Source organism: Dromaius novaehollandiae, chromosome Z (assembly GCF_036370855.1).
Source record: "Dromaius novaehollandiae isolate bDroNov1 chromosome Z, bDroNov1.hap1, whole genome shotgun sequence".
Taxonomy (NCBI): domain Eukaryota; kingdom Metazoa; phylum Chordata; class Aves; order Casuariiformes; family Dromaiidae; genus Dromaius; species Dromaius novaehollandiae.
The window spans coordinates 2,237,438-2,265,134 of record NC_088132.1 but is presented as its reverse complement, the minus strand read 5'-3'; the positions used below and the strand labels follow the sequence as shown (position 1 = coordinate 2,265,134).

Here is a 27,697-nt window from a genome sequence, read left to right as displayed (position 1 = left end):
GAGCAGAAGAGGCCCTCTTTCCTGCAGCATGACAGTGTGGGGGTATTTGTTGAATTTAAATAACAAAAATCTAACTGCAGAATAATTACTTCCTCCTGCCCAGGAGTAAACTAGTTGATGTAAGAAGTCATTTTAGAGAGCGGAAAAATCTGTCTTTCCAGCAATAACACGTTTAGTCATACATACACAAAAAGGAAAACATTCAGAGTTCTGATAGACTGTGAGTCACAAACTGGTCTGGAATCGCTACCTAAATATGATGCAATACACACAGATAGGAGAAATTCAAGTGCATTCGGGATGTCTAAAATATCTGACATGAGTCACCAAGAGAGAAGCACATCAGGAAAGAGAACATTTCTCTGTTTTGTGATGGCAGTTCTTAACATGTTGAGTGCACTTGATTTTTTGCCCAGCCCAAGGCTGTAATAACCAGATGTATTATCCTCCTTCCAAGCCCTGTTGTAGGTATTTCAATGTGGGGAGCTAATCAGCATCAAAAATGTAGCACTTGCTTTTTTGTAGAAGAGCTGTAGAGTTAGCTATGGCAGCACTGCTGACTGTTTATTAATCCAGAAAGTTATTTCCTCCGCTCCTTTTTCTTCTTTAATTCAAAAGGCAGTTAAAATTTATTGCAACATTTATTAGATAAGGAAACCAGAAGCATGAGAGGAAACAAATGTCACATAAGTTCCAGAGAAGTTGCACCTTACCTGCATTAATTAAATTGATATAATTAGTAGTTTGCACACACAGTCAGTACAAATGAATGAGTTGAGTGCAATAATAAACATGTATCAAGTGCCAACTCTTCATTTGGTCTCAGTTGAGATAGGAATCTCAGTATTACTCATTCTCTAAATTGGAACAAATTGCAAAGCCTGTCCTGGTGCTTCCATTGCAAGAGGTGCAGGGCCAGAAGCATTTGTTAAATTCAGATAATAGCATTTTAGGATCTGTTATCTCCCAAAGCAGTTTTAAGTTGTCTCTTTCACCACTACCCCTCCATCCCCAAGTGTTGCACAAAACCATGCCCCAAACCAACCACTAACTCATAACTCCAGTCAAAGCTCTGAAAGGATGAAACCCTGTTCTTCCAAAGAGCTACATGGAGATTAGTCAGGTCAGGAATTAGTGGTGCTGCAGGTGTGGACATACCCTCTGAGCATTCTGGGAATGGGAAGCAGCGTCTGCACATCCATGGCTGCTGTGCTCTTTGCAACTTCTGGTCAGTGCAAGCTCAAAGACTGGCATGCTCTGCAGGTGAAAGGAACATTCATCTCTTTTCTCTTCTACGCCTGCCTTGCAGATTCTTTTCATTTCATTCACGTTAGGTATTATATAGGCTTAGCTTTTCTTGGGGCTATCTGGTCTCCACATCTTTCCTATCCTCACCCATTCCTGAGACTTGATGGGAAGTGGGTAAAGGGAACCTCTGAAATATTAGATAAACTTCCCTGCATTGGCAGCATTCTGTTCACCTGTCCCCCACACTGCCTGCCAAGGCAGTGCAGAAAATGTAGTTCCTCATCTTTGTCACGAGGGACAGCTGTGGGACTGAGTTTGGCGGTACTCAGATAGCCTTCTTGCCCCTCCCATGCTTCTATGCTGGAGCCACATTCTTGGAGAAAGGACAGGCAGAGCAGGATTAGGGAGCTGCTAGACTTGTGAGCAATGAGATCCTCGCAGTTTTAAAAAAATGCAAGCCCATCTTGCTTCAGGACACAAACCAACCCTTGCGTAAAGGCCTAGAACATGGCACTCCTGGAAACAGCAACTGTTGGGAGTCTTGCAACCCCCTGAAAGACCATGGTACTGGCCAGGTTAGACACTGGATATCCGGCAGCGTGGGTCTTAGCCTGGAAGGTTGCTCTGCGAACTAAGGCCAGACATAATGAACACGCTGAACAGAGATGGATGGACAACACTAAGAATGTAAAGACAGAAAAATCTCTGGTTGCCCAAACTAGCAAGGCAAGGATGTCATGTTCCTTCCCACACCAGCTGAGGGCAATGCTGCACAAAGTCCTCTCCGGAAGGAATTATAATGAAACCCTGCGTTCACAACATAGGGAGGAGTGGTTGACATACAGCTGTGCTTTCAGGAGGTCACCAAAGCATACAGGCAGGCTCACCTTCAGCAAGTTTCATGATGATGGACAAAGCCAAGACACTTCTTTGCATTCAAAAGAGGCATCCTACAGAGAACATAGAGCCAAGAGCAAAGTTAAAGTTGTCCATAAAACCAGAGAAAACCTGTATGTGAAAATCCAATGCACCTTTAATTATCTTGTGGAGACAACTGACTTTGTTCAGCCCTCAAAAATCATTACCGGGAAGTGGATGAATCAAATGCAATACAGATATGCCTCTGTTTTTGGACTTCAGCAATGCAAAAGTATAAATAGAGCACTAGACAAGTGACTAGCAATGACATGTAGATAAGGGCTTCCTCTCCCCTCCCCCATTCTGAACATAAAATTAGAAAATTAAAAAGAGGATCATCTGCCTACAGATACAAAGCAACACTGCAAAATGTGACAGGACCCTGACATCTTCACTCCATTTTCTGAAGACTGTATAGCAGTCTTAGCCTGCATAGCAAGGGTGTTTCATATCTTCAAAATGGGATTACATCTCAGTTCTAATTTCAGACCACCCTTCTGCTCAGAAAGCATGTTCAGATCATTGCTGTTTGTATTAGGGACATGTCCATGGCTTCTAATAAGACTGGGATGCTCTTGTGCAGAGCATTGTCCTGTGTCTGCATGTATGCACTTGATAAAGCAACAGGAAGCTGTTGCTTTATACAAAAGTATAGATCTGAGAATCCCTTTCACAATCTAGAATGGTCTGAACTGAAGCAACGAAAAAGATGAATCTCAAAAAGAGGGAAAAAAACCAAACAAAACAACTTTGTGTGTTTTTTTTTTTTTTTGATATATCTGAATTCTCACTGGTGGAGGCCTCTCAAAGATGTAAGTGCAAGGCCTTCTCCATCCTTATTTAAAGCTGACTTCCCCCTCTGCAGAGCTAGCAGGACAGAAAAATGATGAAAACCTCCCTCCCTGGACCAGTATGCACAACTGAAACACCACTGGCCAAACTCTCACCTGGGTAGTCCTTTGGTCTGCTTACCTTCTTTGTTGTGGCAAGGCACAGGAGACAGGCCCGGACACACCAGCCTAGGGACATTCCCCTTATGCTCCACTGCACGTCCATCTCAATTTCCCTCCAAAGCCAGGTCAAATCAGTGCAAACACAGCAGGGCAGAAAGCATTTGAGAAAATCTGCTCTGATGGATGCTCACCCTTAGGTAGACACACAAAGACAAAAACAGCAAGAGCAATACTAACTGGTCACAACTGGTCATTGCCATGTATCCTGGCAATACAAAAGCTTGGCAGCATGATTCACACATGCTCTTATCTAGGAATGCAGGCACAAACCCCAGAAAGACATCTACCGGCACAAAATGCAATTTCCTGTTTGCTTACCAGCGTAAGTCCTGCCCAGCCTAGGCCTTGGAACCTTCCTTTAGGAGAATTCACCCCTCACCTCCAACAGACTCCCAGTCCAAAACCACCACCCCACCAAGGCAGAAGGTGATGCACAGGCAACAGTGCTGGAAAGGTCAGAGCTCGAACCACATGGGACCACATGGACCCACCGGGCTATGCTTTCCTAGAGGCTCCTAAACCCCAAGCAACCTAGAGAGCCAGGAGCGCCGGTGCCTCCTTCCTTCCCGCGCTCCCGCCCCGCCGGGTCGCCCTGCCTCGTAGAGGTCAGATCGACGCTCCCTCACTTCCCGTAGCGGCTCGCGGGTGCTGCTGCACGCCCCAGTGGCGACGGTGAGCCCCAGCACCCGGTCACCTTGGGAGAACAGCTCCGACACTGCCTCTCCCCTCCCCCCACCACCAGGAAGGGCACAGAGCGCCGCGCAGCCTCCCTCGGCCCGGCGGGCACTGGGCCCGGCCCCCACCCGCCTCTCCCCGCCCCCGGTCGCGGCGATGGGCCGGGCCCCGTATGCAGATACGTCCCCCCGCCTCCCCAGTGCGTGCTGAGGTCGGCCCGGGCTTCAGGAGCGTGTAAGCGCGGAGGAGCCGCGGAGGAGCCGCGGCGGGGCGGGTGGGGGAAGGGACCCCCGCGGCCGCGGCGGGGTGCGGAGCTGCCCTGTCCCACTGGAAGCTGGGGCCCCGAGCGGAGCGTTCGGGCCCCTGGTGGCAGTGGCAAAGTTGGGCGTGCGCGGGGGGGAGGTGGCTGACCCACCTCGCCGCCCCGCTCCTTCATGCGGGCGGTGGCAGCGCACGGGGGCGGTGCGCAGCGCTGAGCAGCAGCGGCTCGGCGCCGGGGCCCGAGCTGCCGTCCATGGGCGCAGCGCCGTAGGGGCCGGCGGCGACGATGGCCAAATGGCTGAACAAGTACTTCAGCCTGGGCAATAACAAGACCAAGAGTCCCCCGCAGCCTCCGCGGCCGGACTACCGCGAGAAGCGCAACAGTGCCGGCGGCGCGCCCCGCCCCGACGGCCCGCCGCACCTCCACCACCACACCTCGCCTGGCTTCCAGCACCGCCACCTGCGCGACGACACGAGTGACCTGCTGCGTGCGTACCGCGCCCAGAAGGACCGCGACTTTGAGGACCCCTACAGCGGGCCCGGCTCATCTCTGCGCAAGCTGCGCGCTATGTGCCGCCCGGACTACTGCGCGCCCGAGGATGCGGGTGAGGCAGTCCCGAGGGCATTCTCCTCCTCGTCATGCTGCGCCGCGCTGCCTGCCGCCCCCGCAGCCGGCTCCCCGCACCTGTTCCGCAGCCACAGCGAGCGCCGCCCGGCCACGCCACCCGATGTCAAGTACATCTCCCCGAAGCACCGGCTAATCAAGGTTGAGAGCAGCGGCAGCACCGCTGCTGACGGCGCTGGCAAGAAGCTCAGCAAGGGTTGCGAGCAGCTGGTGACCTTCATCCCCTCTGCCAAGAAGGAGAAAGTAAGTGTGCCCTCGACCCCACCAAGCTAGGGAGCAGGGCTGGGGATGTCCCCATCTCCAGAAGGCTAATTGATCGTGGGGCGCAAGATCCTCTTCAGATGACTCTGGCTGTGGATGGTCTGGCCCTTGTTAAGATCTCTGGGTAGGCAGGGTGTGTGCAGGGCTTGGGAGTGAAGTGGCACCTACTCTGGGCTTTTGAACTTGCCTCTCTTCTGGCTGCCTGATGGGGCGGGTTTGCAGGTGTACCTACCTGTGCCCTAGTGTACATGGCACCTGGATGCACATGGGTGAAGGAGGGGATTCTGCTGCTGTGCTGAAACCCTTGCTCTGCAGATTGAATTAGTGCATTCAGAGGTCTTAGTGAAGACACTGAGAGAGAGAGGAAAGTCACTTGCTGCCATCCTGTTTAGACATCTGATGCAGCCTGAGGTAGCTTTGTCACGTTCTGGCAGGGGAGGTTTGCAGGTCTACCTATCTGTGCTCTGGGGACACGGCACACCTCCAACTTAACAACTGCCACCAGGGCCCATGGATTGATGTGCTCCAGTTGAACAGGGCCTGAGTCTTTTGGGTCTGCTTGTGGAGCCATGGGGAGCCTTGAGGAGCCTCATGCTTGTGGGACAAAGTTGTGGCCTCAGCCCCACTGGAAGGGTTGTATGGTTGGGGTGGCTGTATTTAAAACAAACAAACAAACCCCAAACTGATATTTTTCTGAGTCAAGAAGGAGAAGAAAATAGGCCTAGGAGGTGTTAGGAGTGTGCAATGGCGTGTGGGGGAATGGGACTGTGGGGAGGTTGTCTTTTCCATGAACTGCTGGGATTTGAGAGCCCCTTGTATGTGGTTCAGGTGGCCACCTACAAGGTTGGGTTCCTCAGTGATGGTGCTCAGTGGCTGACCTAAACTCAGGAGTGCTGAAAAGCTTCGGGGACATGTTTCCTGTTGCTGCCTTTTTCTCAGGCTTACTCTGTTGTGGATGAGTGTGGAGCATTTGACTTGTTTTTGGAATATTCTCATCTTCCAGGGTGAACACTGGACCGGGCTAGGAGAATGTAAGGGCTGCTTGGCCTTGCAGTTGTTTTAATTTTGTTCTGTAACTTCAGTTGCAGGAGTATTTCCAGTGTAGGGATTTAGGGATTTTTTTGGTTTTTTTGTTTCATTTTGTTCCCCTCCCCCCCAGTCACCTGCAGCTTTTTGACAGCTATCTGTATAGGGTGGACTTCATACCTGCTCTGTGCTTGCTTCTGCACATGCAGGAAATGGTCTGATTGAATAAATCGAATATCAAGATCAGGGAAAAATCTGCCGTATAGACTCCTTAGTAAGAACCGTATGCGGCATTTGGAAAGGCTTCTTTGTATGTTAATAGTCTTCTGTGAATCTGAATATTTTGCTGCTTATTACAGGCTTTTGGGGTCAGATCTAACGTGGGCAGATTCAGTCAGGGCAGTAACTGCTCATCAGCTGGGCTTCTTATGTCTGCAGTGAATGGATAAACTCACAGTAGAGTTTATGTCAAGATTATGGCAGACTGCCCATTTTATAAGGTGACAAGTTGTCACACATTCATTAATGTAGTTGAAAATCCTGTCTTACAGCAGTGCAGTGCTTTGTGTGCCTAAGTGTGTTTCCAACTGACATGTACCTGAAGCAAACTCCATAGCTACTGGTCCAGCTGCTAACATTCTCTTATCTTTTAGTGCTTGTTTTCTACCAGTATTTGCAAAATACTACAGACAGACACAGTACTGGAAAGCACTGTATTCAGGGAATTCAGGTTGCAGTCGGGCTTGCAGAGGGAAGTAGCATTGCTCATCTTATAAGCATAGCATGTATCCCCCCACCTCTCTCATCCCTATAATTTAGGTTTTTGTTATTGTTTTGTTATCTCCAATTATGTAAGCTGGCATGTGCAACTTCAGTGTAATAGTCGCATCACAGGAATTCTACGTATTTGCTAAATGTTACCAGTTTAAATGATCTGTGTGTACATGTTTAGGCATGTAACAGGATTGCATTGGTTGGTGACACATTTCTGTGGCAATGTGATAAATTGTATCCTGTCCAGTTGCAAATCCAAATAAATCAGCTTGTCATGATGCAAGATTAAAATTCTAGATATTTATTACATTGTCAGTCATTTTATGTATCTTCCCTCACTAGAAGAAGCTTTCAGAAAAGTGAATGATTAAAGTCACAATCTCAGTATGTATTTTAGTCTTCTATCAATTGTCTATGTTGAGACCCTATATCCCCTTTTTAAAAAAATACATTCTACAGCTTCAGACTTTAAAGAAAATAACTGCTTGGGGCAGGAGCTTCCAAGTGCCACTACTGTTTTGTGTATGGACTACTGTGCATGGGGGTTTTTTTTAATCATCTTTCAGTTTTAGGCCTTACTGAAGCAATTTTCAAAATAGAAACTGCATCTGTTTTCAGGTGCGCTGGTACAAAACTTGTGCCATAATTACCCGGTTCCTCTTCCATTTGTATGGTTATAAGTCCATGTGCTGTTCTAAGCCCTTGTTGCACGTTCTAAAATTTGTTTTGAATGAATAACCTGTAGCTTTTTAAAATAGGGTAATTCCAAAAAATTCCAGGAAAATACATGTCACAGGCAGGAAGTCTTAGAATGTTTGAGAAATAAAATCAGCCCTGCACCTGAAAAGATAGATGTTAACATGATTCTCTTCAGCTGTTTCATAGCTAAGTGATAAACTTGGTAAAGTGATAGATGTTGCTCTTTGATGTTCTTATTCCCTCCTATCGTGTGTTGCTCTTTGATGTTCTTATTCCCTCCTATCGTGTGGTGATGGGAGACCAGTGTTGCTGCTGTTTCAAAACACATCTACCTCCGTTGGACTTGTCCCTAAGCTTCATTCTGCTGAGGAACATGGAGAGGGGTTACCTTTTTCCTGTGTGCGTTGTCTTTCGCTAATGTTGTTCTTGTGAAAGAAGTGAATGGATCTGCTATAAGTGGATGATGTTTGAGGGAATGATTTAGCTAAAATTCAAAACATTTGTTTCAAGTCATGCACGGAGAAGTGGGTGAATTGTGTCTGTTCTGCTGAAACTGTAAGGGCCACGCACTAGTTACTGCTAAGAGCTGTTGGCTCAAATGAGCATGCCTTTGCTGTATGACAGCCATTGAACTACAAAGTACAATTAGACCAGGTAAAGACATACTGCTCTAGCCATTGCATCCAATTGTTTTACTGGCTTTGAGCCCTGGAGATGCTTAGTTTTTGCCCATGCTTCCTGATGTTACAGCACCATTTAGCTTGGGCTAAGAAGCCTATAACAAATTCAAAATAAATAAAAATCATTTTTATTTAGGGAAGCTATGTTGGTTTGAGGAAAGGGGAAGATCCAAATGATAGGTTAACTGTGTGATGAAGAGGAGACATCATTGTATACAACACTTGCATGTTCTCAGGAGAGAGATGTGGCTAACCCTGGTTGTGGAATCAGACACCAGTGTCAAGCTAGCTGCTTTGTTTGAGGTAGCTGGTGCAGTGGCATTACCTGTCCATATGTCTCTTCACATGCACATAGATGCTTTAGCTGAATGTTTTCACCCACTCCGGAAGGTAAAGTGCAGACTGCAATCTTTTTGCACAGCAGTGTGGACAGCTTTTGTTAGGAGCCTAACATGGCTGGCCTCCATCTTTTTTCAAACTAAGCTGATGCAAGTTTGTTAGTGTACTCATTAGTATCTGTGCCCACCCACCTGTCCCTCATTTTTAAGTGGCTGGTCGTAGCCAATCCTTATGAGAACCATCGGTGCTCTGCAGTTTAATGGTGATACCAGATAACAATGACATTCTCTAATAATAAACAAGTGTTGGCACTTGGGTACAATGTGCAGAGACTTTGAGATCCTATACTGAGAAAGCTCCACTGCATATTGAAGATTCTAATGACGCAGTGGTGTTTTCACTGCTTTCCTGTTTGGTTATGTCTGATGATACTTTTTCTAACTTTTATATGAGTTAATTTCCTGAATATTAACTTTCTCAGCAATGGAACAAAGAGGAGCTACATACTTTTCTTTCTGTGCTGTTTATTTCCTCCCGGTGGTAGAAATTAGATTTTTTTTTTCTTTCTTTCTTTCTTTTTTTTCTTTAATTTCACAATCCTGAAATGTAAAGGGAGAGCCTAATAGGGCCTGGTGTGCAGTAGTGATACTGTGCAGGGAGAGAATTTCTTTTCTCTTAAAATTCTGTCACTCACTGAGGGAGAAAACGTGAAGTCAGAAGGTGAAGTCAGAAAATTTGATAAAAGTGTTTAAAAAACATTGAGGAAAAAAATCTGTAAATAGCACAGCTTAGTCTACTAAGTACATTAGGAATGAAAGAAAAAATCTATTTGCCGTATACATCTCTCACCATGAAGAGATGATAGTGTTTAATGATCCAAGAATGTTCAGTAAATGCTTCTGTGCACTCTGGCATCTCTGATTTTTTTTTTTTTTTTTTTTTTTAATATACAAGGATGGAACACTGGTATTCCTTTATGCAAAACGGAGAAGCATGGTTTTCAACAAATTAGATGAGTGGTTTTGTAAGTTTTGTGCCTGGCTGTCTGTGTTGGCTGAGGAGCTCAATTATCTATTAAACTTTTAAGAGATACTGGACTAAGAAAGAGATTCAGGGAAGCTGCTGGTGTACTGCAATTATAAATAAAAGACAAATAGGGAAGTACAAATAGCTGGAAACTGGTTAGTTTAAAGCAGTACCAGGAAAAAAGAATAGCTGATTCAGGGAGCAAAGGAGATAAAAAATGGCAGGCAACCTCCTGTTACAGAAAATGTCTGTTATATGCATGACTATTTTGTGAGATTCCAGGCATAGCTTACAAAAGTAACTGTAGAGGTATGCTGTATCTGGTATTCAGGAAACTTTGATGTGTAAAGTTAAGAATACTAACTACAGCTGAAGCAAACAAACCCAAGTTGGCAACCAGGCCTGCATCTTGAACAGTGAGGTGACTGACATTTGGAACAAATGCCAAGGGAGAGTCACCATCAGCAGATGTCTCTGAATTTGGAATGGTGATTTTTTTTTTTTTTTTTTTGGGGGGGGGGGAGGGATTATTTTGGTTTCTTTTTTAGTTTTTTTCGGGGGGGGTTGGGAGGTTTGAGGGGGTTGGGTTTCGAGTTTTTTGTTTTTTTGGGGGGGGTTTTTTGGGGGGAGCATTGGGAGGTTGGTGTTTTTGGTTTGTGTGTGGTGTGTGTGGTTTTTTTGTTTGTTTGTTTTTGTTTAGATACTTTAATCAGGCAGGTTTGGAGGCTCCAAGAATGATGCTTATCAGAAAGTGGACTGCAATGGAGATGACTGATAGGCTGGGTTAGAATTTGGGGCAGCAGCAGCTCGATTCCTCCAGTATGTAGAATAAGACATTCCTGGCTTCCATGTTTAGTGCTTGACTGGGAGATGGTAGCTGCTCAGGCCTCCTGTGGCAGAGGAGTGAGAATAAAAGAGCTTGAATGACATGTGACAATATATGTAAGACTGGCAGCTGCTGTATTTGTGTAAGAACAAATGTGAAACTTAACATCGACTCAAGGGACAGAAACACTTGGTAAATTGGAGACCACACCACTAGTAGAACATGTTGAAGACTTCTTTTGTGACTTTCCCATTTCTGGCATTGTGTGATGCGTGTAAATCAATTAAAGTAGTAATACTTGAGGGGAAGGGTATCCTGTGTGAAAGGATACTTTGTGTTTGTCTTGCCTGTTATGGTTTTCAGGACTTAAATGCATCTCTGCCTGGCTTTGGGGCTGCAGAACCTCCAGATGTAACTGTTGTATTCTATTGCAGCAACTACTTAAGATTTAAGAGCTGGGATTGTAGAGTATTTGTCCTTTAAAAAATGATCATTTTATAGTGAACAGCATTTTGCTTTAGCTCTGTGCAGCACAGATAGAACTGTGCAGCAGTTCTGTGTATTTAATGCAGCAGACATTGCAAGATCCATTTCCACAGAAGAGGCTGTACCTGATGCTGTAGAAAAGAGCTTGGCTGCATACAAGCAGAGCTGATCCAATGGGAAAGTACATAAACGTGTGGCAGCAACTGTCAAGCTGGAAACTGATCAAGGCAGCATAGTTGCTGGCTTGATTTCCAAAGGTCTGAAGACAAGAGCAGGAAGAAAACTTAGTTTCTGTGAGATATGCCTGAGAAGTGTGCTTCACAGAGATCTTGCTAGCTAAGGACAAGGGCTAAAGCCATTTGCCTTGAAAGCTTCGCCCTATTCTGCACGCAACAAGTACCTTTCTTGCATTGCAATAGACTATGGAACTGTAACTTGAGCTCTCCAGATCTTAGAAAATTGTGCTTATGCTCCATGGAACAATAATAATGTCTGCATATGGCTTAAACCTTTTAGTATACATTGTGAATATGTTTGTCTTATTTTTGTATCTGGAAGGTCCAAGTTGTATTTGGTCATGCAAGTGAGAACAGCTCGGGTGTAGTTAACAGAATTTTATAGGCGATATTTCAGGATGCACTGAGAAAAACTTGAAAACTGTCTGAGCAGTGTGGGGTTCTCTAGATCCAAATATGTACTTCCTAAAGATCTTGAACTACAAGGAGAACTCAGTGTCTTATATGTTTAATCCATTACAGCAGTGTATCAGGCTGCCGCTTTTTACATCTAGCTCAGCTGAGACGATCTTGCTCTGTGCTGGTTGTTGCTTTGGCAGAGGGCTCTGGCTCATGAGCAAAAGAGCTGGAGAACAAGATACTGGTGGCTGCTGACCTTATGAACCTGCAAGACTGGCCTGGGCAGGGCCATGCATGAAGGCAGCAAACTGTTTTTCCCTAGCAGTTAATGGTGCTATATGAGAAGGCAGCAGTTAGAAATGCATTCTTCCATGTACATCAGCCCCATATTAAGGGACTATCACAGTCTTGAGAATGGGAAGATACTCAATAATTACCTGGGCCTGTGGAGTCTTACTGACTGTAGAGCTGTTCTGTGTGATGTGGTCACTGTTTGAAATGATAGGCTGTTGAATTAAAAATCTGCCTGACTTGTGCAGTAGAGAAGTCTGGGAGTGGCACAGCTTGGAATCATCTCAGCTCTGGGAATCATCCATATTTTCAGGCTGTTGCAGAGAGAGAGATACAACCAGAGAGAGGCTGTGTGGAAGGAGTCTGGAGCAGTTGGGCACTTGTAGATTGAGTGGTGGTCTTCCAGAAGAGGCTATCATGTACGATACTCTTTTGGAGAAAACACATGCAAAACCCTGAAACAAATTACCTCACTTACTTGTAAAAAGACTGACTTGCACCTTCTGAACTCAGATATGCTTCCTGAATAATTTACTGGAAGACTGTAGCTGAAGGTGTTCCACACCGCCTTATCCTGAAAAGATTCTGAGAAGGGCTGATACTGCAGTACAGATGCCCATAAGGGAAGTGCGTAGAGTAGTGGACCTTTGTCCCTGTTCTTCCCTGCAAACAGTGTGCCTAATGTTTATGGACTATGCTCACTTGGTCCAGTAAGCATGCTGCGTGCTTACAGCACCAGTCTTTCACTTTTGCTCTTGCTTCTCAGGAGAGCGTGTGAGACCAACATGTTTCTGTGCTGGGCTATCTTCCCAAATCCAACAGCTCCATGCTGCTGCTAGGGACACAGGTTCTGAGCTGTCATGTGCTTAACTTCTGGGCCCATTATATTGTACAAAGTGTTTTTTTTCCTTTGGACTGAGAGTTTGAGAGATACAGACTGTTAGGTCTGAGTTTGAAAGTTCTATGCAAAGACTTGAAAGAGAAAGGACAAGATTTTTTTTTTCCTATAACTGCTTGCTATTTCTGTCTGTCCTCGCATTGTCCAGCTGTAATCTGCTGGTTTCACCTCTGATCATAGGCACTGTAATCTTGATTTTGTACCCATGTCCCACTCCTGGATGACAGGAATTAGCACGTGCTTTTTTGTCTCTCCGAGCACATCTATGGCCCCAGAGATGGACAGTATGTCTTTTGGTGCAGTTAGTCTGGGCTTAGTGCTCTAGCCTTGGTCTCCTCAAAGTCAGGATTTGAAATAGTTATCAAAACAAATTCAAAACAATATAAAAACAAATTTGGCAATGATGAAACGGGCACCAGAGGTTCAGCCATTGCTGCGAGGGACTTGCTAACCTCTCTTTTCAGTTCAATTCTAGCTGGAAAACCAATGAAAGTACTTGCAGCTGCAGTGACTTACCAGGACTCGGGTTGTTTTTCATTGGAGGGGTGGAGGCCAGTTTAAAGTGAATTGCTTGTTAATACTTGACTGTTTAAAAAGTAGCTGTATTCTGGTTGATGTGGATGAAAAACTGCAGAGTTGCTTTGTATCTGTAGCTGAATTCCATATGTTAATGCCAAACAGTAAGCTGCTTGCAACTCCTAAATCTCTTATTTTCTAATGTGTCTTTCCTTGGGCCTTATCCTTGGGCCTTATCCATTGACTCTGTCTCAAAGATTTTTTCTGTATTCTTAAATTTTCTCCGTGTGACTTTGTAAAAACCAAAGATAAATGAATTTGCAGTGATTCTAATCCCAAAGATGTGAAAGTGCTTCATTTGCGGGATTGATACTGACCACTTCAGCCACTTTCAGTTTAGCATGTGACAGTAATTGAGCAGCACTGCAGAGTGAGGGCTTCTGACACAAACTGCAGGGAGGAGTGTGTGTAGGCAGAGTATCTGTCTGAAATTCAGATCTCTCTGCTCTTTTGAGAGGCTTTAGGATCTATTTTCTTCTTTGTTTTTTAAAAAACTGTAAAACCCAAAACAACAAAAGATCATCTTAATCTTCGAAGAGGTGTCATAACAGTGATCCTCAAATCCACATTGGGGGATAATATATGAAGTCTGAATGAGATAGAAGTGTGTCCTGAGTTTACATCAACACTGCCCGTAGCCATGCTGCGTGTTCTGTGGGTAGTTTCTGTGTATGGATCTTATAAAGATTGTTAGATTGCAGCTTGGTAAAGTTGCAGGAAATTTATATTACGGAAGACTTTACATCCAAATGGATCCTATCCAAGTGAAATTTTAGAGGGGTCTCTTTCTTTAAAGAAAGCTCTATCCTTTCAGATCTCTGTCTGTAGTTTCAACCACTATTGTTCAAGCAAACAGATTTTTGCCATGTCTTCTCTGTAACCTGCTTGCTGTGGGTGTAGGAAGGAGTAAATACTTGCTTAGTGTGAAACTGGGAGGAGACCCTGTCAGTCAGGGAGAAAGCATTAGTCCAGTGAGGTTCAGCTTACTCTGGCTGCTGTGATCTGTGGCTACCTCATAACTTACGTCTACTTCAGACTTCATGGACACTGCTCTGCCTCAAGCCTTCTTATTCTGTCATGAGTCTGCAGTGCTCCTGTCCCATCTCCTGAGATGTCTGCACTACAGAAATAAGCTGGTTAGCTGTAGCCAGATTATCTGCAGGAGATCTGGAAGAATGAAGTCCCTCTGCAGGCAGTTTAAAACATGAAATTCGTTTGAGAAGCTTTGCTGCACCTGACAGCAAAAGCGGTGCAAAATTACTGAGGTTGCAGTAGTACGAGTTGCATGATTCTCTAAATCCTGGTAGCAATTTTTCTATTTGGTGAATTAAACAAATAACTCAAAGATGGATAAAGACTAAAGGCTACAACCCAGAAGAGACTATCAGCTGCCAAATACTCCAAGGTTATGGTAGGAAGGCTGAAAGTTTCCAAGAATGCTTGTTGCATTCTGATGTCTCAGGAAGAGACAGGTGTCTGTCATGCTACAGACAAGCCTTTTCCATTTTTCTTCCCCACCATGAAGTTGCACAGGGAAAGTTCCAGTGGGGGACTCACAGAGGTCTTTGGCTGAGGGCTGCCACTCCTGACAGTCATGCATAACACCATTCTGCAAATCAGTAGATAAGGTGGGATGGTTGATTTGGCCTGTATGTCATTGTGATTCTATGTGTATTGAAAGGTGAATGGATGATCATCATAGCATGGTTCAGCATGCACTAAATTACACAGGTGTTGCTGACAGATGTCCAGCTGGCATTCAAGGATGACAGGAAGCATGAGAGGGACATGGGTGATGTTGTATTGGTCTTGCTGCCACTGTACCACTGGTGGTGGGTACTTGATGCAGTGTGATACCAGAGTCATTTTAGCTGCTGGTCTGTCGTGGAGGAACAGACCCAGAAATATGGAGTGCGGGAAGGAGAAATCAAGTCTAGAGGCAATTTTTGCTTGAGTCCTGAGCTGTGGTGTAGCGGCCCTGGTTCATCATGGCTGTTCTTCCCCAGCCAACTGCAGACTAAGTGCTGGGCTTTAACAATTGTCTGCTCTTTGGAACAGGCATGAGTAAAGCAGCAGAGTGAAGGAGATGCTGAACATCGACTGGGAAGTTTGGGAGTGACTTCTCACCTGGGATAATGCAACTCTGAGCCCTGAGCTGTGCATGGGAAAAAGCTAGCTGCATAGAGTTTACCACTAGCATTGTGTTTTGGGGAAAATTCTGTATGGGGCTGTGCTTGCTTGCTCTTTGTCACTAAGTGTGGAGAAGCCAGCTATTGCTGGTGGGCTGGGACTTTCCTGACACACCCAGGTTGCTATACTGGTCTTCCAGCAATGGCATAGTATTGTAGAGTGTTTCTGCTATGGCTGAAGAGCCTACTCCAGGGCTGCTGCCACTCCAGAGTTTGTAGAGTTATCTTCTGTGCTAGAGAAGGAAGGGGACAGGAGCTGCTTGTGATGGCAGCTGGAGGTAGGACTGAAATACATGATTTCAGAAGCTGCTGGCTGTGTGCAGAGCACTGGCCAGGACAACAGAATGCTGACTGTGCTCCTCTCGGCCAGGTGATAGGCTGGAACTGCCTACCTGGACTTCTCTGAGCAGGCAGAGGTGGGTCCCCTCTGCCCTTCCTGAGATCTCTAATGCAGAAGGTGGAGCCACGTGGCTCTACTGCTGCTCAGCAAGTTGCTGTCTTATCTTTGAGAGGTCAGGTGGGTTTGGGGATTGTCCCTGAATGGCTGTCACTGTCTGTGGTAGCCATGCAGGTCCTAGCACTGGAATGCCTTTTACCGACTTGCCTTCTTGTGTGTTTCACAGTTGGATTGCCTCTGACTGCTCTGCATAAATTTACTGCTTTATCTTTGTCTCTGTTGATTGCTGTCAGAATCTATGCTCCGAAAATCCTGCCAGGCAAGAGAGTGGAGAAGTTTTTTACTGTTATGTGTCTTTGGCGATTCCATAGTGATGATTTTGGCCTGGTTCCAGCAGCTGACAGCTGCTTGGGGACAGGAGCGAATCCTGCATGCTGTAGAGACAATTCATGTTCTCCCAGTCTCTGTAGATGTCAGACATGGGGACCCTGGAGCACTCCCTGTTAAAAGTCAACTTGCATCCAGGAATTAGCTGACTAAAAGTATTAGAGGAATGAATAATAAGAATAGTAGTAATGAGATATGTCTCTGTGGATACATGTTCTTTCATCATTGTGCTTTTATGTTGAGCCAGGAATACTAATTGAAGTCTGCAGACTGATTAAAATTAATAAATGTAGGAGAAAAGAAGGTATAGCGTTTAACCTCAAAAGGTAGTAGCACAATCTGCAGAAGGCTAAAAGTAGCCTCTGCATAATGAAAGAAAAAAAATAATGATATCTACCTAAAATGAATGGAGTTGGAGTATGCATGGATGGCAAAAGAAAGCAGGAGGAAAGAGTGAAAATGCAGAAATTGCGTGTGGTCACTCTCAGATTTATTGGCTTACTTTACGCATTCCAGTTCTAAATGCAAGTGAAAAAATGTGTGATGAATATCACATATTCCTGTGGAAGGATTTTTTTCTAAATTATTGAGCTAGGTACAGAGCAGGGATTGGGGAAATGTGCAGGGCAGTCAGTCAGTATTGCACTTGTATGTCTTTGGTCTTTACAGGAACTAAAATATCTGTGAATGGAATCTAAATGCATACTTAAACACATCCTCTGATGTACATCTTCCTTCTGATCTCAAGCTGTTGCTGTGTTATACCAGTTACACTCATCTGTTTTGTTTAAGTAAAATTTGCCTCAAATTTAGTACTTCTTGTTACATTTGTTGAAATGGTTTGTAGTGTTTTGAAATCTAAATAATATGGGAGTGGAGGCGTATATGTGTGGATATATATGTGTGTATGTGTGTGTGCAATATATATGCATACTGCTGAGAGAGGGTGTGGAATTCCTGTCCTTGGAGACTTTCAGTACTGAACAACCTGGTCAAGCCTTGACATTAGCCCTGCTTTGAGGCAGAGGTGGTTTAAGTATCTTCAGAGGTCTCATCTGACCTAAATCTTTCTGTGACTCTGAAGTTCAAAAACTGCCATGGAGCCTGAGCATTGCCAGCAGACTTTTATTTATGTTAATATAATGTATTCCTATAAGGATGGGAGTCCAGGGTCTAAGGTACAGCTCTGTCAAGCTGGAGTCTCTTTCCCATACTATAGGGAAATCTTTGCAGTCAGTGAATGTAAAGTTAGTCCGACACTTTCTTCTGAAAAGGCAAGGAAGAATGAACAGGGTTTTATTCAGGTCAAGTGCGTGTGTATACAGTTGGGCATGGCTTGGTGAGTCAATGAACAGGAGTGATATTGTAAGGATACTAAAGCAAGCCTGAATGCTGGTGCTGATCAGTAGGAAGGAGAGGACTGTTTTTACCTCCATAGATAGTCCTCTGAATTTTCAAGTGGGTATATGCAGCAGGTAGGGTAATTAAATCTGCATGCTAAAGTACTGAGACACGCGACATAGAATTGTGTAATGCTCTCCTCTGTCTGTTTCTAGATTTGGGCCACCATAAATCCAGCTTGCTTATTATGTATCAGCATAGATCTTACCTGTCTGCATCCTCCCCTCCAAAGCTGCTCAGGTAAGGGAAGGGTCTGCCTTGCAATTATTTACACATCCAGCTGTTATGCAAGCAAACTCTGTTAGCATTAGGACTGTTCTAATGTAAAATATACATGGAAGTGGAGCCGTCTATAAACAGAATAAATCTAAGCAGTTTGTAGTTTAAAGGGCTTTTTAACTCTAAAGGAAAAGTAGATGCAGTAACTCACGTAGCAACATGCATTGAGACTTAAGTAAATGGTTTTTAGTCTGGTGTAATGAGTTTGGAAGCCCAGAAAGTAAAATATGAATCTGTATTTCTTTCTTTAACCATCAAGTTGATTAATAAACATTGTATAATTGGTTTGCACTCTGCTCTTTTTTGTGATGGCCAGTTTGCCATGAAGAAATATTACTGCTAGGTTTTCACAAGCTCCTTTGCTGCCCTGCTGACTGACACTGATATGGAGGAGAGAGATTCTTGTCTCTCAACGCTTCTGTGTATGTCCTTGCCTAGCAGCAGTTGGATATGGTGCCTGATTCCCAGACATTCAAGCTCAGCACTGCCCCACGGCAAAGGATATGATTTGACTTCTCTCTCCTTTGCTGCCTTGTGCTGCTGTGATTGCATCTTGTGAATAATGGTATACTAGGCATGCTGTAGAAAGGTGAAAGTAGCATGAGACCTGACCGTTGAAACAGCATATGATGGATTCCGGTGATGAAGAGGAAGGGGACCGTGATCCAGATCTTCCTGGATGTGTCACTGTTTCTGTAAATGTCAGTGTAAAACAGTCCATTGTTTAGATGTGGAAATGGACGTAAGTTGTGATTTTGGAGTAGTCCTGTGGCGTGTGTGATGTATAGAACAGTTTTGTACAGAGCACATCTGCCAACTGCAATGTATAGGACATTAGTTTTTTTGGTGTCCCCCCCCCCCCCTTTTTTTTTTTGGTGTGGTTTTTTCCGAAGGAAACAACACCTATAAACTACTGTCTGTCCTTCCATTGCTTTTGGATCTGTTGGCAGGTACTGGAAGGAATATGTTCAAGTTCAATATAGGTGGGTGAATGGGTCAAGGAAGGACATCCTGTCAAGTAGAACTGCCTTTTAAACTTCCAGCAACAGCATCTGTGTTGTCTTACATGGTGTAGGGATATCGCATGGACTAGCAGGGAACTGCAGTTACTGCTTGGGGAATGGGGGGCAGAGAAGAGAGAGGTGGGGAGGCATTTGGCTACAAAAGGACACAAATCGGTGAGAAGACAGGCACTGTTGTTTGTGTATGAACTTGTTAGCACTGGGGTCCTGTCACTGCAAAATGCAGACTGATGCATTTGCTTGAAATCTGGAAACTGCAAATGGGAATTCATCCAGTCATAAAACTAATTTTTATGTATGGGGATGTAGCCCTTGAAACTCTGTTACTAAGTAGTGGCTGATTTCCTTTTCGGCACCTTACTACCCCATTCATCCCTGCATAGAAATTTAGGAGATACCTTTCCAAATTTGTACTTCAGCTGCATTTAGACAAGGAATGTGTCACTGTAGAAACCAAAGCTATGAATGAGGCCTGTAATTTGCTCCAGGGCCAGAGCTGATATGGGCCTTTCCAACTCCCAAATCCAGGAGTAGAGGGAGAGTTTCCAGACATAGCTCCATCTTTGGAGTAATCCTCCAGGATCCTGACCTAAATTTCTGACTCCTTAGCCAGATACTCAAAAGCCTGTTTTTGCTGGTCTGATCTAATGCTGCCCAGATGGTGGACTTCCTTCTGCTGGCCCTTTGCAAATTGGATGGCATGTAGGTCACTGTATTTGCAGGTTTTCCAAGTCTGTGAATTTTATTTTGCAAAAGGTAGTATTGAGGCTGTGGGGAAGATTGCCTGAACTTGCATCCAGTGTTTCATAGGAGGAAGTAAGTGCACATTTTTATTTGTTTGGAAAACAAATCTAGTCCAAACTTAGTGGTGCTTCTGTATGCAGGCTAAACTTCTAGGTTTCATCATCAGAGACCTTTCTGATATGTAGTTCCCTAAATGTTATGTGAAAAGGCCCCTTTTAAGGAAATATCTGCCTACAGTTTGTCTGGGAAGTGAGACCAGCAGATCCCTTCGCTACAAGGAGAGGTTGGTGGTTTTTCAACATTTCACACAGTTTTAAAATTGGGGCACCGGATTTGTTTAGCAGATGGATGTTTAATACACAGTGACTTTTACTGTAGCTAGTAGCTGCTCTTTTGTGACTGTAAATACTCAGGATGAGGAATTTGCATAACACTGTAAAGTGTGTTAACCATTGTATTCTCCGACACACCTTCAAAGTGTGTAGGTGCCTTCTTTTTCAGAAGAGCTCCTCCTGTATCTCTGCTGGCAGTTACATGTTCTTGTCTGTGATATGAATGTATTAAATTAAAAATTGTGAGTCTCAAAAACTGAGAAGGGATGAGTATACAGTCTGCCTAGATAATAATAAATGTCTTTCAAAGCATTGTCAGGCAGGAGAGGTCTTTTGCTTTTTACTTCATGTTATTTATCATAATCTCTTCTGTATTCTTACATACATATGTATGTAAGTAAATTATATATATAAGAATATAATCAGTAGGATATAACTAATCTGGATGGCCACTAAATCAGTCAGCAAACACATTTTTCTGCCCTGAAGTTGCTGTCCCAGGGATAGCTCTTCTATATCTTGCTTCAGTTCAAAGAGGGATTATCCCTAATGACTGAGTTTATTTTAATGTGGTATGTTCTCAATAGTTTCTTTTTTTGCTCATTTCTTTTAAAAATGTATTTTTCAGCCAGATACAGATATCTGCAAAATGATGTATTTAGGTCTATTCATTGTTTTCTTACTCTGGCTGCATATGAACATCATGCTTTTGCATGTGCAAACACTGCTTTTGACTTGAATTTAATATAATATTGCATGTAGGTCTTAAATGGTGGTTTAGGGGAATGCAGAAGAACAACGAACATGCTTTGACTATGAAGTTTGCATCTTAGTTCCTGCCTATTAGAGGGGCAAAGCAGACTCACTGTGAAGCTTATATCTAATAGCTTATTATTGTTATTATTTTTAATTTTGTAACTGCTACTTGGCTTCATAGCATCTGTACTACAAGCAACAATATTACTGTTTTCAGTCTACCAGTTTACCTGGTAATTAAGGCATGTTCATTTTCTTTTGCCTTTGAGTTTTAACAGATTACCTGCTTGGGAACTCCTGAGACCTCTCCTTGAATCAACGAGGGTTGATCTGCCTGATCTAGGAAGCTCAAATATAAGTTTCACGTACTTTAGATTAATTCACTTTTCCTTTTGTCTTGGTGTTTCTCTTACTTGAAAAACATGATAGAAAATAGTACTGTATTTTTTTTTCACTCCTATTTCTGTGGTGGAATTTGTGAACTGGTCTTCAAGTTGCTTTATGTGACTGATATTTACTTATTCTACTTTATGATTATTTTCTAAGATGTTAGTTGTTATGGGCCTGGCTTTTGTGTCTTTAAAGAATTGTCCCTAGTTTTCTTTCCCTATACATTATTCTTCTAAAACCAAGATTAATTCATTGTTATTGGAAAGAGAGTTTAACACAGTTGGATAAATGCATGTACATACACAGCAAGAATATTTAGTTGAAAAATAGTTTACTCTGTTTGAATGATTGAAAGCAAATACCTGTTCTTCGCACAGACCACTGGGAGAGCGAATTATGTGAGGTCCAGTCTGTAATACAACTCTTTAATCTGCCCAGTATTCAGTAATTGAACATGATAGGATTATTCCAAGCAAAATCCTGATAAGGTACCTGAAACAGTAATCTAAATGACTTCAGTGCTAAAGCCTGTCAACTGGCTAGTATCTGGAATAAACACTCGGCAAATCCTGTGGTCAGAGGCTTTGTGTGATCGGCTGACTCAGCACAGTTTTCCTTCATTGTTCTGATACCAGAGCTCTGGTGTAATGCATGATCTTTCTTTTCAGTGGTTGAGTGTCTCTTGAGTCCATGGTGTTACACTACAAACATTATTCCCATGTTAAAGACAAGGATGGCTTACTGGGTTAAATTTGAAATCTAATAGAGATCATGAATTTGCAACAGTGAAATGCAGGAGACTTTTGAGTAGGCCTGATATCTGGCAGTGTGCCTCCTACTATAAGGAACTACTGTGTCCCCAGAACTGTGAGGATTTACAGATACTCAGGGCAGTTGCAGCTTCTTAGCACCAGGAGAGCTTGGTTAGGTTTTCCAAAGCACAGAAATAATACTGATCTGTTGAAACTTATGTTTGCTGTTTCAAGAAACCCTGCAAGGTGGGTGTGGGACAGGTGAGTATTTAGGTTACTTAGGTTACTCACGTAACTTAGCATCTCTCACTGCTGTGAGATGTGCGCAGAAGTGCTTTTAGCTGTTCTGTGGGATGGTGGAGTGGCTTGATTAAGTTTCTTAGTGATTTTTTTTTCCTCCCCAAAACTTTGATTTAAAGGTGGAACAGAAGCTTCTTGTTCAACTTGAGTGAACAAATAGGTCGATTGTAATGGCTGTGGAACTTGTGGCCAGGCTAACTGTCTGGCATGCAGCAGGTTTGGAAAGTCAAAAAAGCAAGCTTCCAAAAAGCACTGAAATCCAGGCTCTTCTATATTGTATAAGAATGTTTTGATAATGAGGAAATAGCAAAGTATGTACAACTGCTCTTGGGGAGCAGCAAGTAGGGCTGCTCCACAAGGAGACATAGGCCAGGAACTGAGGGTGACCACAGCATAGGCCAGGCAGTAACAGGGTAAGTCCCACCAGGTCTGAGCACAGTGAGATTGGTGATAGTGACGGGGACTTAAGGCAAAGTGATGTATGTTATCAACAATGTTAGTAAGGGTCACATGATGAAAAACGGTGCTTTGATCTCCATGATAGATTTTATTGTGTCAAGAAACAAAAATTCTGAAGAGAAGTTAGAAAAACCTGAATGGCAGCTCTGAGATAAAACTCATCGTGGGCTATAGATGATTCACGTGTTTGCAGATCTGTCAACTCAGGTTTGGAAGATTATTTATGTATGTTTTCATACTGGCCTGATTTGAATGCAGGGTATGGCATGTATGGTAATGTTACTTAGCCCTCTGGAAAGTTATTTCCAAGTTCACAATTTGCACTGAATTTATCCAACCCCCCGCCCGCCTGCGCCCCCCCCCCCCCCGAACAACAACAAGAATAACAAGAACAACAACAAAAACCCAAACCAAAATTCTGGTTGGTTGATACCAGTGAGCACCAATACATTTTCAGAATCCAGTTAAACCTCTAGTGTGTGTGCGTGTGTGTAGGAGGAATGTTTTGGGTTTGGTGGGTTTTTTGTTTGTTTTGTTTTTTGCTTACCGTGTGGGCATATACTGGCAACAGGATTTCAAAAGTCTGTGGGAATGGAGATTTCCTGTATTTGAAGAAAGCTGGAGATTTGACAGTGATATAGGCAGCTTTCTATTCTCAATAGCGTGTGACTCACTTTTAAACTTACTTAAAGTCTAGTTTGCTGGCAAAAAGAGACAGGTAACACAAATTTTGTAAGATCTACAGGTTTGAGTTCTTTTTGCTGACTGTGACTGAATGTCAGCATGCCAGCAGGTGGAATGTCTTCCTCTTTTTGCATGATGATGACAAGACTTAAGTACACTGCACTGCTAGTCACAACATGAAGAATTTTTTGTTTCTCCTTATTTTTCTTGATTGTTGACTGTGTATTTTAAGTGGAACCATCGAAGCGTTGCTGTAATTCATAGCTTCACCACTGAATGTGCAACTTAAGTTACCTGTTGCAGTTCTGCTTAACCAGCATCTTCTTACTCAGGGATTAGCACTGTTGAGGAGCACATAGAGCATAGCTGAATTAGAGAGAGATTTATGTTAAATGTGAGGGACGTGCTCCCCTGAAAGTCCACTTTGTTGCCTGCACTGATGTTCTTTATGCCTCTTTGTGCTAGTTGTGCAGAACTCATGTTTTGCTTTGGGGTATATATTTTTCTGATTCATATATATCCTAGTGAACTTTGAGACAGAACTTGGCTTCTGGAGGATTTCAGATACTCCACATTGTGTAAGAAGAAAGCTCTTATGAAAATATTGTGCTTGAAAGTAAAAACTATTTTGTATATGGCAGAGTAGATGCTTGCTAACCTGCCAAAGGAATGCAATCATATCATTAGAGTTCTTTGATATCTTAAAAAGCTCCTCTGCTTGTTTTTGGTGTTTTTTTCTGCAGCTGCAGAACTATCGTAAGCAGGCTTACAACAAACATGAGTAGGGTATAGCTCTGCGGGATAGTAACAACATTGCTTGTTTCCATTCTGTACCATCCTATGTAGCTCTTTGTGGGATGCATTGCTAACTGAGTAACAGAGCTGAAAACAGATGTATGTTTAAAGGAAAACCTTGCACAAAGTGGGATGAGCAGAAGTGGTAGGTATTATTGACTGAAGTCAGTTTGCTGGTCTGGATTGCAGCAGCATCTCTGCTGAGGGAACTGAAACCCTTCTACTGGGATGGGAATAAAACAGGGACCAAACTCCAATCTCTGTAGTCCAGGACCTGGCTTGGTAGCTTTTGGTTTGGGCTACTGTTTTCTGGCAGCTCTGCATGTGTATTCAAGGTGGGTGTGACTGTTTTTTTAAGAGGTGCTGTATGGTTAGCTCTTCTGTAGTTATCTGGCCTTAGTGATAGTACTTGGTGCAGCTTCAGGGATGTTACAGAGACTGTGGTAGAACTGCTAGCCTTCACAGGGTTTGTAAGCAAGACTCTTGTTTCATGGAGCTAAGTGACAACCCAGATCTGCCACGTGCTCACCTTTGCTACCAAAACAGCTTTCCTGATGTTGTTTATGATCTCCTAAATGCTACACTGTTTAAAAAACACTGCAGAGGGCAAGAGCCTTTAGCACTTCTTAAAGATGCAGAGTACACTGTTACCAAGTGCAGGATGGCTTTCTGGTTTTTGTGTATGTAGTTTTGATCACCTGGCTGAAACTAAGTTCTTGGAAAGAAGGAGAAGCCAGAGCAGGCAGGTAGGAACTGGCATGTTATTCACATTTGAAGCAAAGATGACTTGTTTTTTTGCGTGTCGATGGCAGAAATGTTGCAAGCAATATGAACTGTCACCTCTCAGCTTTATTTTGCTGTTCTAGTAATGAAGCAGCACAGAAGCTGTCTTTAAAGCAGAGTTCACAGTCTCAAAAGAGTTTTGTAAGAATCTAACTTAAGCAGTGTTTAATGCCTCACTGAAATTGCTTTTCTTGTGCTATGTTACGAGAAAACAGGACAAAAGGAGCATGGAGTGGGTGCATGGAGCAGGTTATTTACCTGCTCTGGTGCCATAGGATGGGTTTTTATAGGACGGGAATCAGCAGTCTGGATTGCAGGATAGCACAGTCCACTCTAACAATCTTGCCTTCTCTCTGGGGGTAAGCCATGGGTCTTTAATAGTAGCCCCTGACAGCCTTTTGAGACATGAATTTGGACTATGTATGGCAGCCTGAAGCCTCCTGGGGATTCCCTGATAGCTGTGATTCCCTGTGACAGCAGGAGCCCACATGAAAGATGGCTGGATCTAGCTAAGGGAAGAGGCAAGTTAGTTGTGTCCTGCTCCAAGGTCTGCCCCTCTGTGTGAATACCTTTTCTAGCCAACAGTTACCTCACCTCAACATATTGCCACTCCTCTAATCATGTCTGGGGCAGATGAGGAAGAACCTGGTAGCCTGAATGGTTGAGACATGTGGTAGACAGTGGATGGCATCTACTTCTTTCTCATGTCCTGTGTTTACCAGTCACTACAGTGAAGGGTCAATTCGGAAGCCAGTGGAACAAGTTTAGCCGTTTGGCTTGGAAGTGCACTTAATCCAAAATCTGGGAAGGCCACTGCATGCAGGCCTCAAGCTAGGATTTCCTGTGCTGGCCGTGGCCTTTGGACCAAGGAAAACAAACAGCTGACTAATTCTCTGGGTAACAGCTGAAAGGTTCTTGGGGAAGATCCACAACACAAGTATACCTGCCTGGAGCACTTGCAAGTTGCAGTGAACGGGGAGGCACTGTGATTATCATGTGGAAAGGCCTGTTCATGATCAGCAAAGCCCCAGTGCAGCTCTAAGACCTATACTTGGTGCATAGGCACATGAATAGGCTAGCCAAGTAAGGCTGGCTAGCCTGTGCTTTGTGAGGTTGACATGAGGGGGCATGAGGATAATGTGACAGTCTCAGCAAATATCTGGTTTACCCTATGTGTCATGACTGGACAACTCTTGGTCTCAGAATCCCTTATTTAATCAAAGCACTTTGTCACAGTGGAAAAGTCTGATCTCTGCTTGAATAGCTGGAGCATGTTCTGTCTGGTTCACTGTCAGCATCACTGAGAAAGCATAGCTCAAAAGTTGCCTGGGTGTTTGTCATATCAGTGGTTTATTTGCAGCCCAGAGGATGCTTGCATGGTCTGGAGATGTGGCTTCACATGACTGACCAGCTAGCAGCTTGGATTTGTCTTCAAAGCTGTCTTTGGTAGGGACATGTTCTAGCAGCTGGCACCAGGCTGGTGAAGGGGCAATAGGTCTGTGCAGTGATGCTTGCTGGCAGGTCTGACCCAGGAGTCAGCTTCTCTCAGCGTTAGTGCTGCAGAATGTACATTCCCTCAGTTGTAGTGTGCTGTGCTTCTTAACCACAGACAAGCACAAACCTAATGGAGAGAGGCTTGGAATATGGCTTGTTAAGGCAAAAGTCACTTATGGAAAGAGAGTGTGAAGACTTGCATAGTAGGACCTCCTTTTCTGTCTGGGATCTCTGGGAACAGTAGAAATAGTCTTCCATAATGGGACTGTGAAAATGAGCTTAGACTTTTACAATGGGCATATTATATTAGGATTAATGAGCATTTGAGGGGTTTAAGGCTTTTTGAATGAAGGCTTCTTTTTCAAAGTGGAAAAACTTGAGACTTCCTAGAAGTGGAGAATTTGCAGCTGTCAGCAAGTATAGAAGAAATCCAATGGGGGCATTGGCTAGCTGCTTTATCTAGGCTCCGAGTTTGTAAATTTTAATGGAATTGGAAATGGTAACAGTTACCTGGGGAGCTTTCTGGCAGCTCAGAGCTCTAGAGCTATTTTTTTTTAGGAAACACAGATATAAGAGCTCCAGGAAGGGAAGCAGATTGCTATTCCTGCCTGAATGGGTGTGGAAAAGAGAGGTTGGGGTTGGTGGGGTGTTGTAGGGGGAGAAGTTTGCTCAATCTAACTAATGTATTAGGTGACCTGTTCAAAAGCACAGTTATGATGAGCTGTACAGAATTTCATAGTGATCATGATATTGTTATTCATCTGGAGGGGGGGAATTTGCACCCCATGTCTGAGCAAAGGGAGGCTTTCATTCCGGGGAATACTATAGCTGGTAGATTTCCAGACTGATCTGGTACAGATTCAGAGATTGGGGCATGTGGATCTTCTGGAAGGTTTGTGCCCTCAAATCATTTAGTTTTGCTGTTAGAAAGCAGCATTTGTTTTGTCAGACTTCTTCTGAATTGCAAGTTAGTTACTTTAGTCCTTTTGTTAGGTACCATGAGCTCTTATGTTACCATTAAGTTTAAGGCAAATCAGTCTCTGATTTATCCTGTTTGACAGCATTTTGTATGTATAATTTCTCTCCCAGTGTATTTTTGGCAAATGGAGAAGAAGAAATATCAAAATAACTGTCCATGTTAGACTGTTTTGTTTCATGTTTTAGTACAGTTATGCTAAAGACTGGCAACTGTTAGGTGTAAGCATCTGTAATAAGAAAGCAGCAGGGAGCCTACAATACCGTCCATCAACTCTTGACAGGGCTGCAGCAGAAAACT

At 43.7% G+C, this 27,697-nt stretch overlaps 1 protein-coding gene and 1 long non-coding RNA gene across 7 annotated transcripts in view; one reads left to right on the top strand and one right to left on the bottom strand.

The window, feature by feature from the left end:
- Window positions 1-622: 622 nt before the first annotated feature.
- LOC112993866 (uncharacterized) lies at window positions 623-3,965 on the bottom strand. 4 transcript variants are annotated; one of them, XR_003261806.2, is made up of 3 exons: window positions 3,139-3,965; window positions 2,136-2,198; window positions 623-1,257 (listed from the first exon to the last, which is right to left on the bottom strand). It is a non-coding gene; the product is annotated as an uncharacterized LOC112993866 (long non-coding RNA). The 4 variants fall into 4 exon arrangements; XR_003261807.2 differs by having other exon boundaries at window positions 623-2,198; window positions 3,139-3,311; window positions 3,498-3,965; XR_010385993.1 differs by having other exon boundaries at window positions 623-2,198; window positions 3,139-3,311; window positions 3,874-3,965.
- A 294-nt stretch (window positions 3,966-4,259) lies between these two features.
- SHB (SH2 domain containing adaptor protein B) overlaps window positions 4,260-27,697 on the top strand; it is a 119,070-nt gene continuing 95,632 nt past the window's right edge. For 2 of the 3 annotated variants that reach the window (XR_010385956.1, XM_064501379.1), the window contains exon 1: window positions 4,260-4,983. Coding sequence is in view for 2 of the 3 variants with exons in the window: in XM_064501379.1 (XP_064357449.1) it covers window positions 4,402-4,983 (582 nt within the window). In the remaining variant the exon portion in view is untranslated. The remainder of the gene's footprint in view (window positions 4,984-27,697) is intronic. The other variant, XM_064501378.1, reaches the window with a different exon arrangement.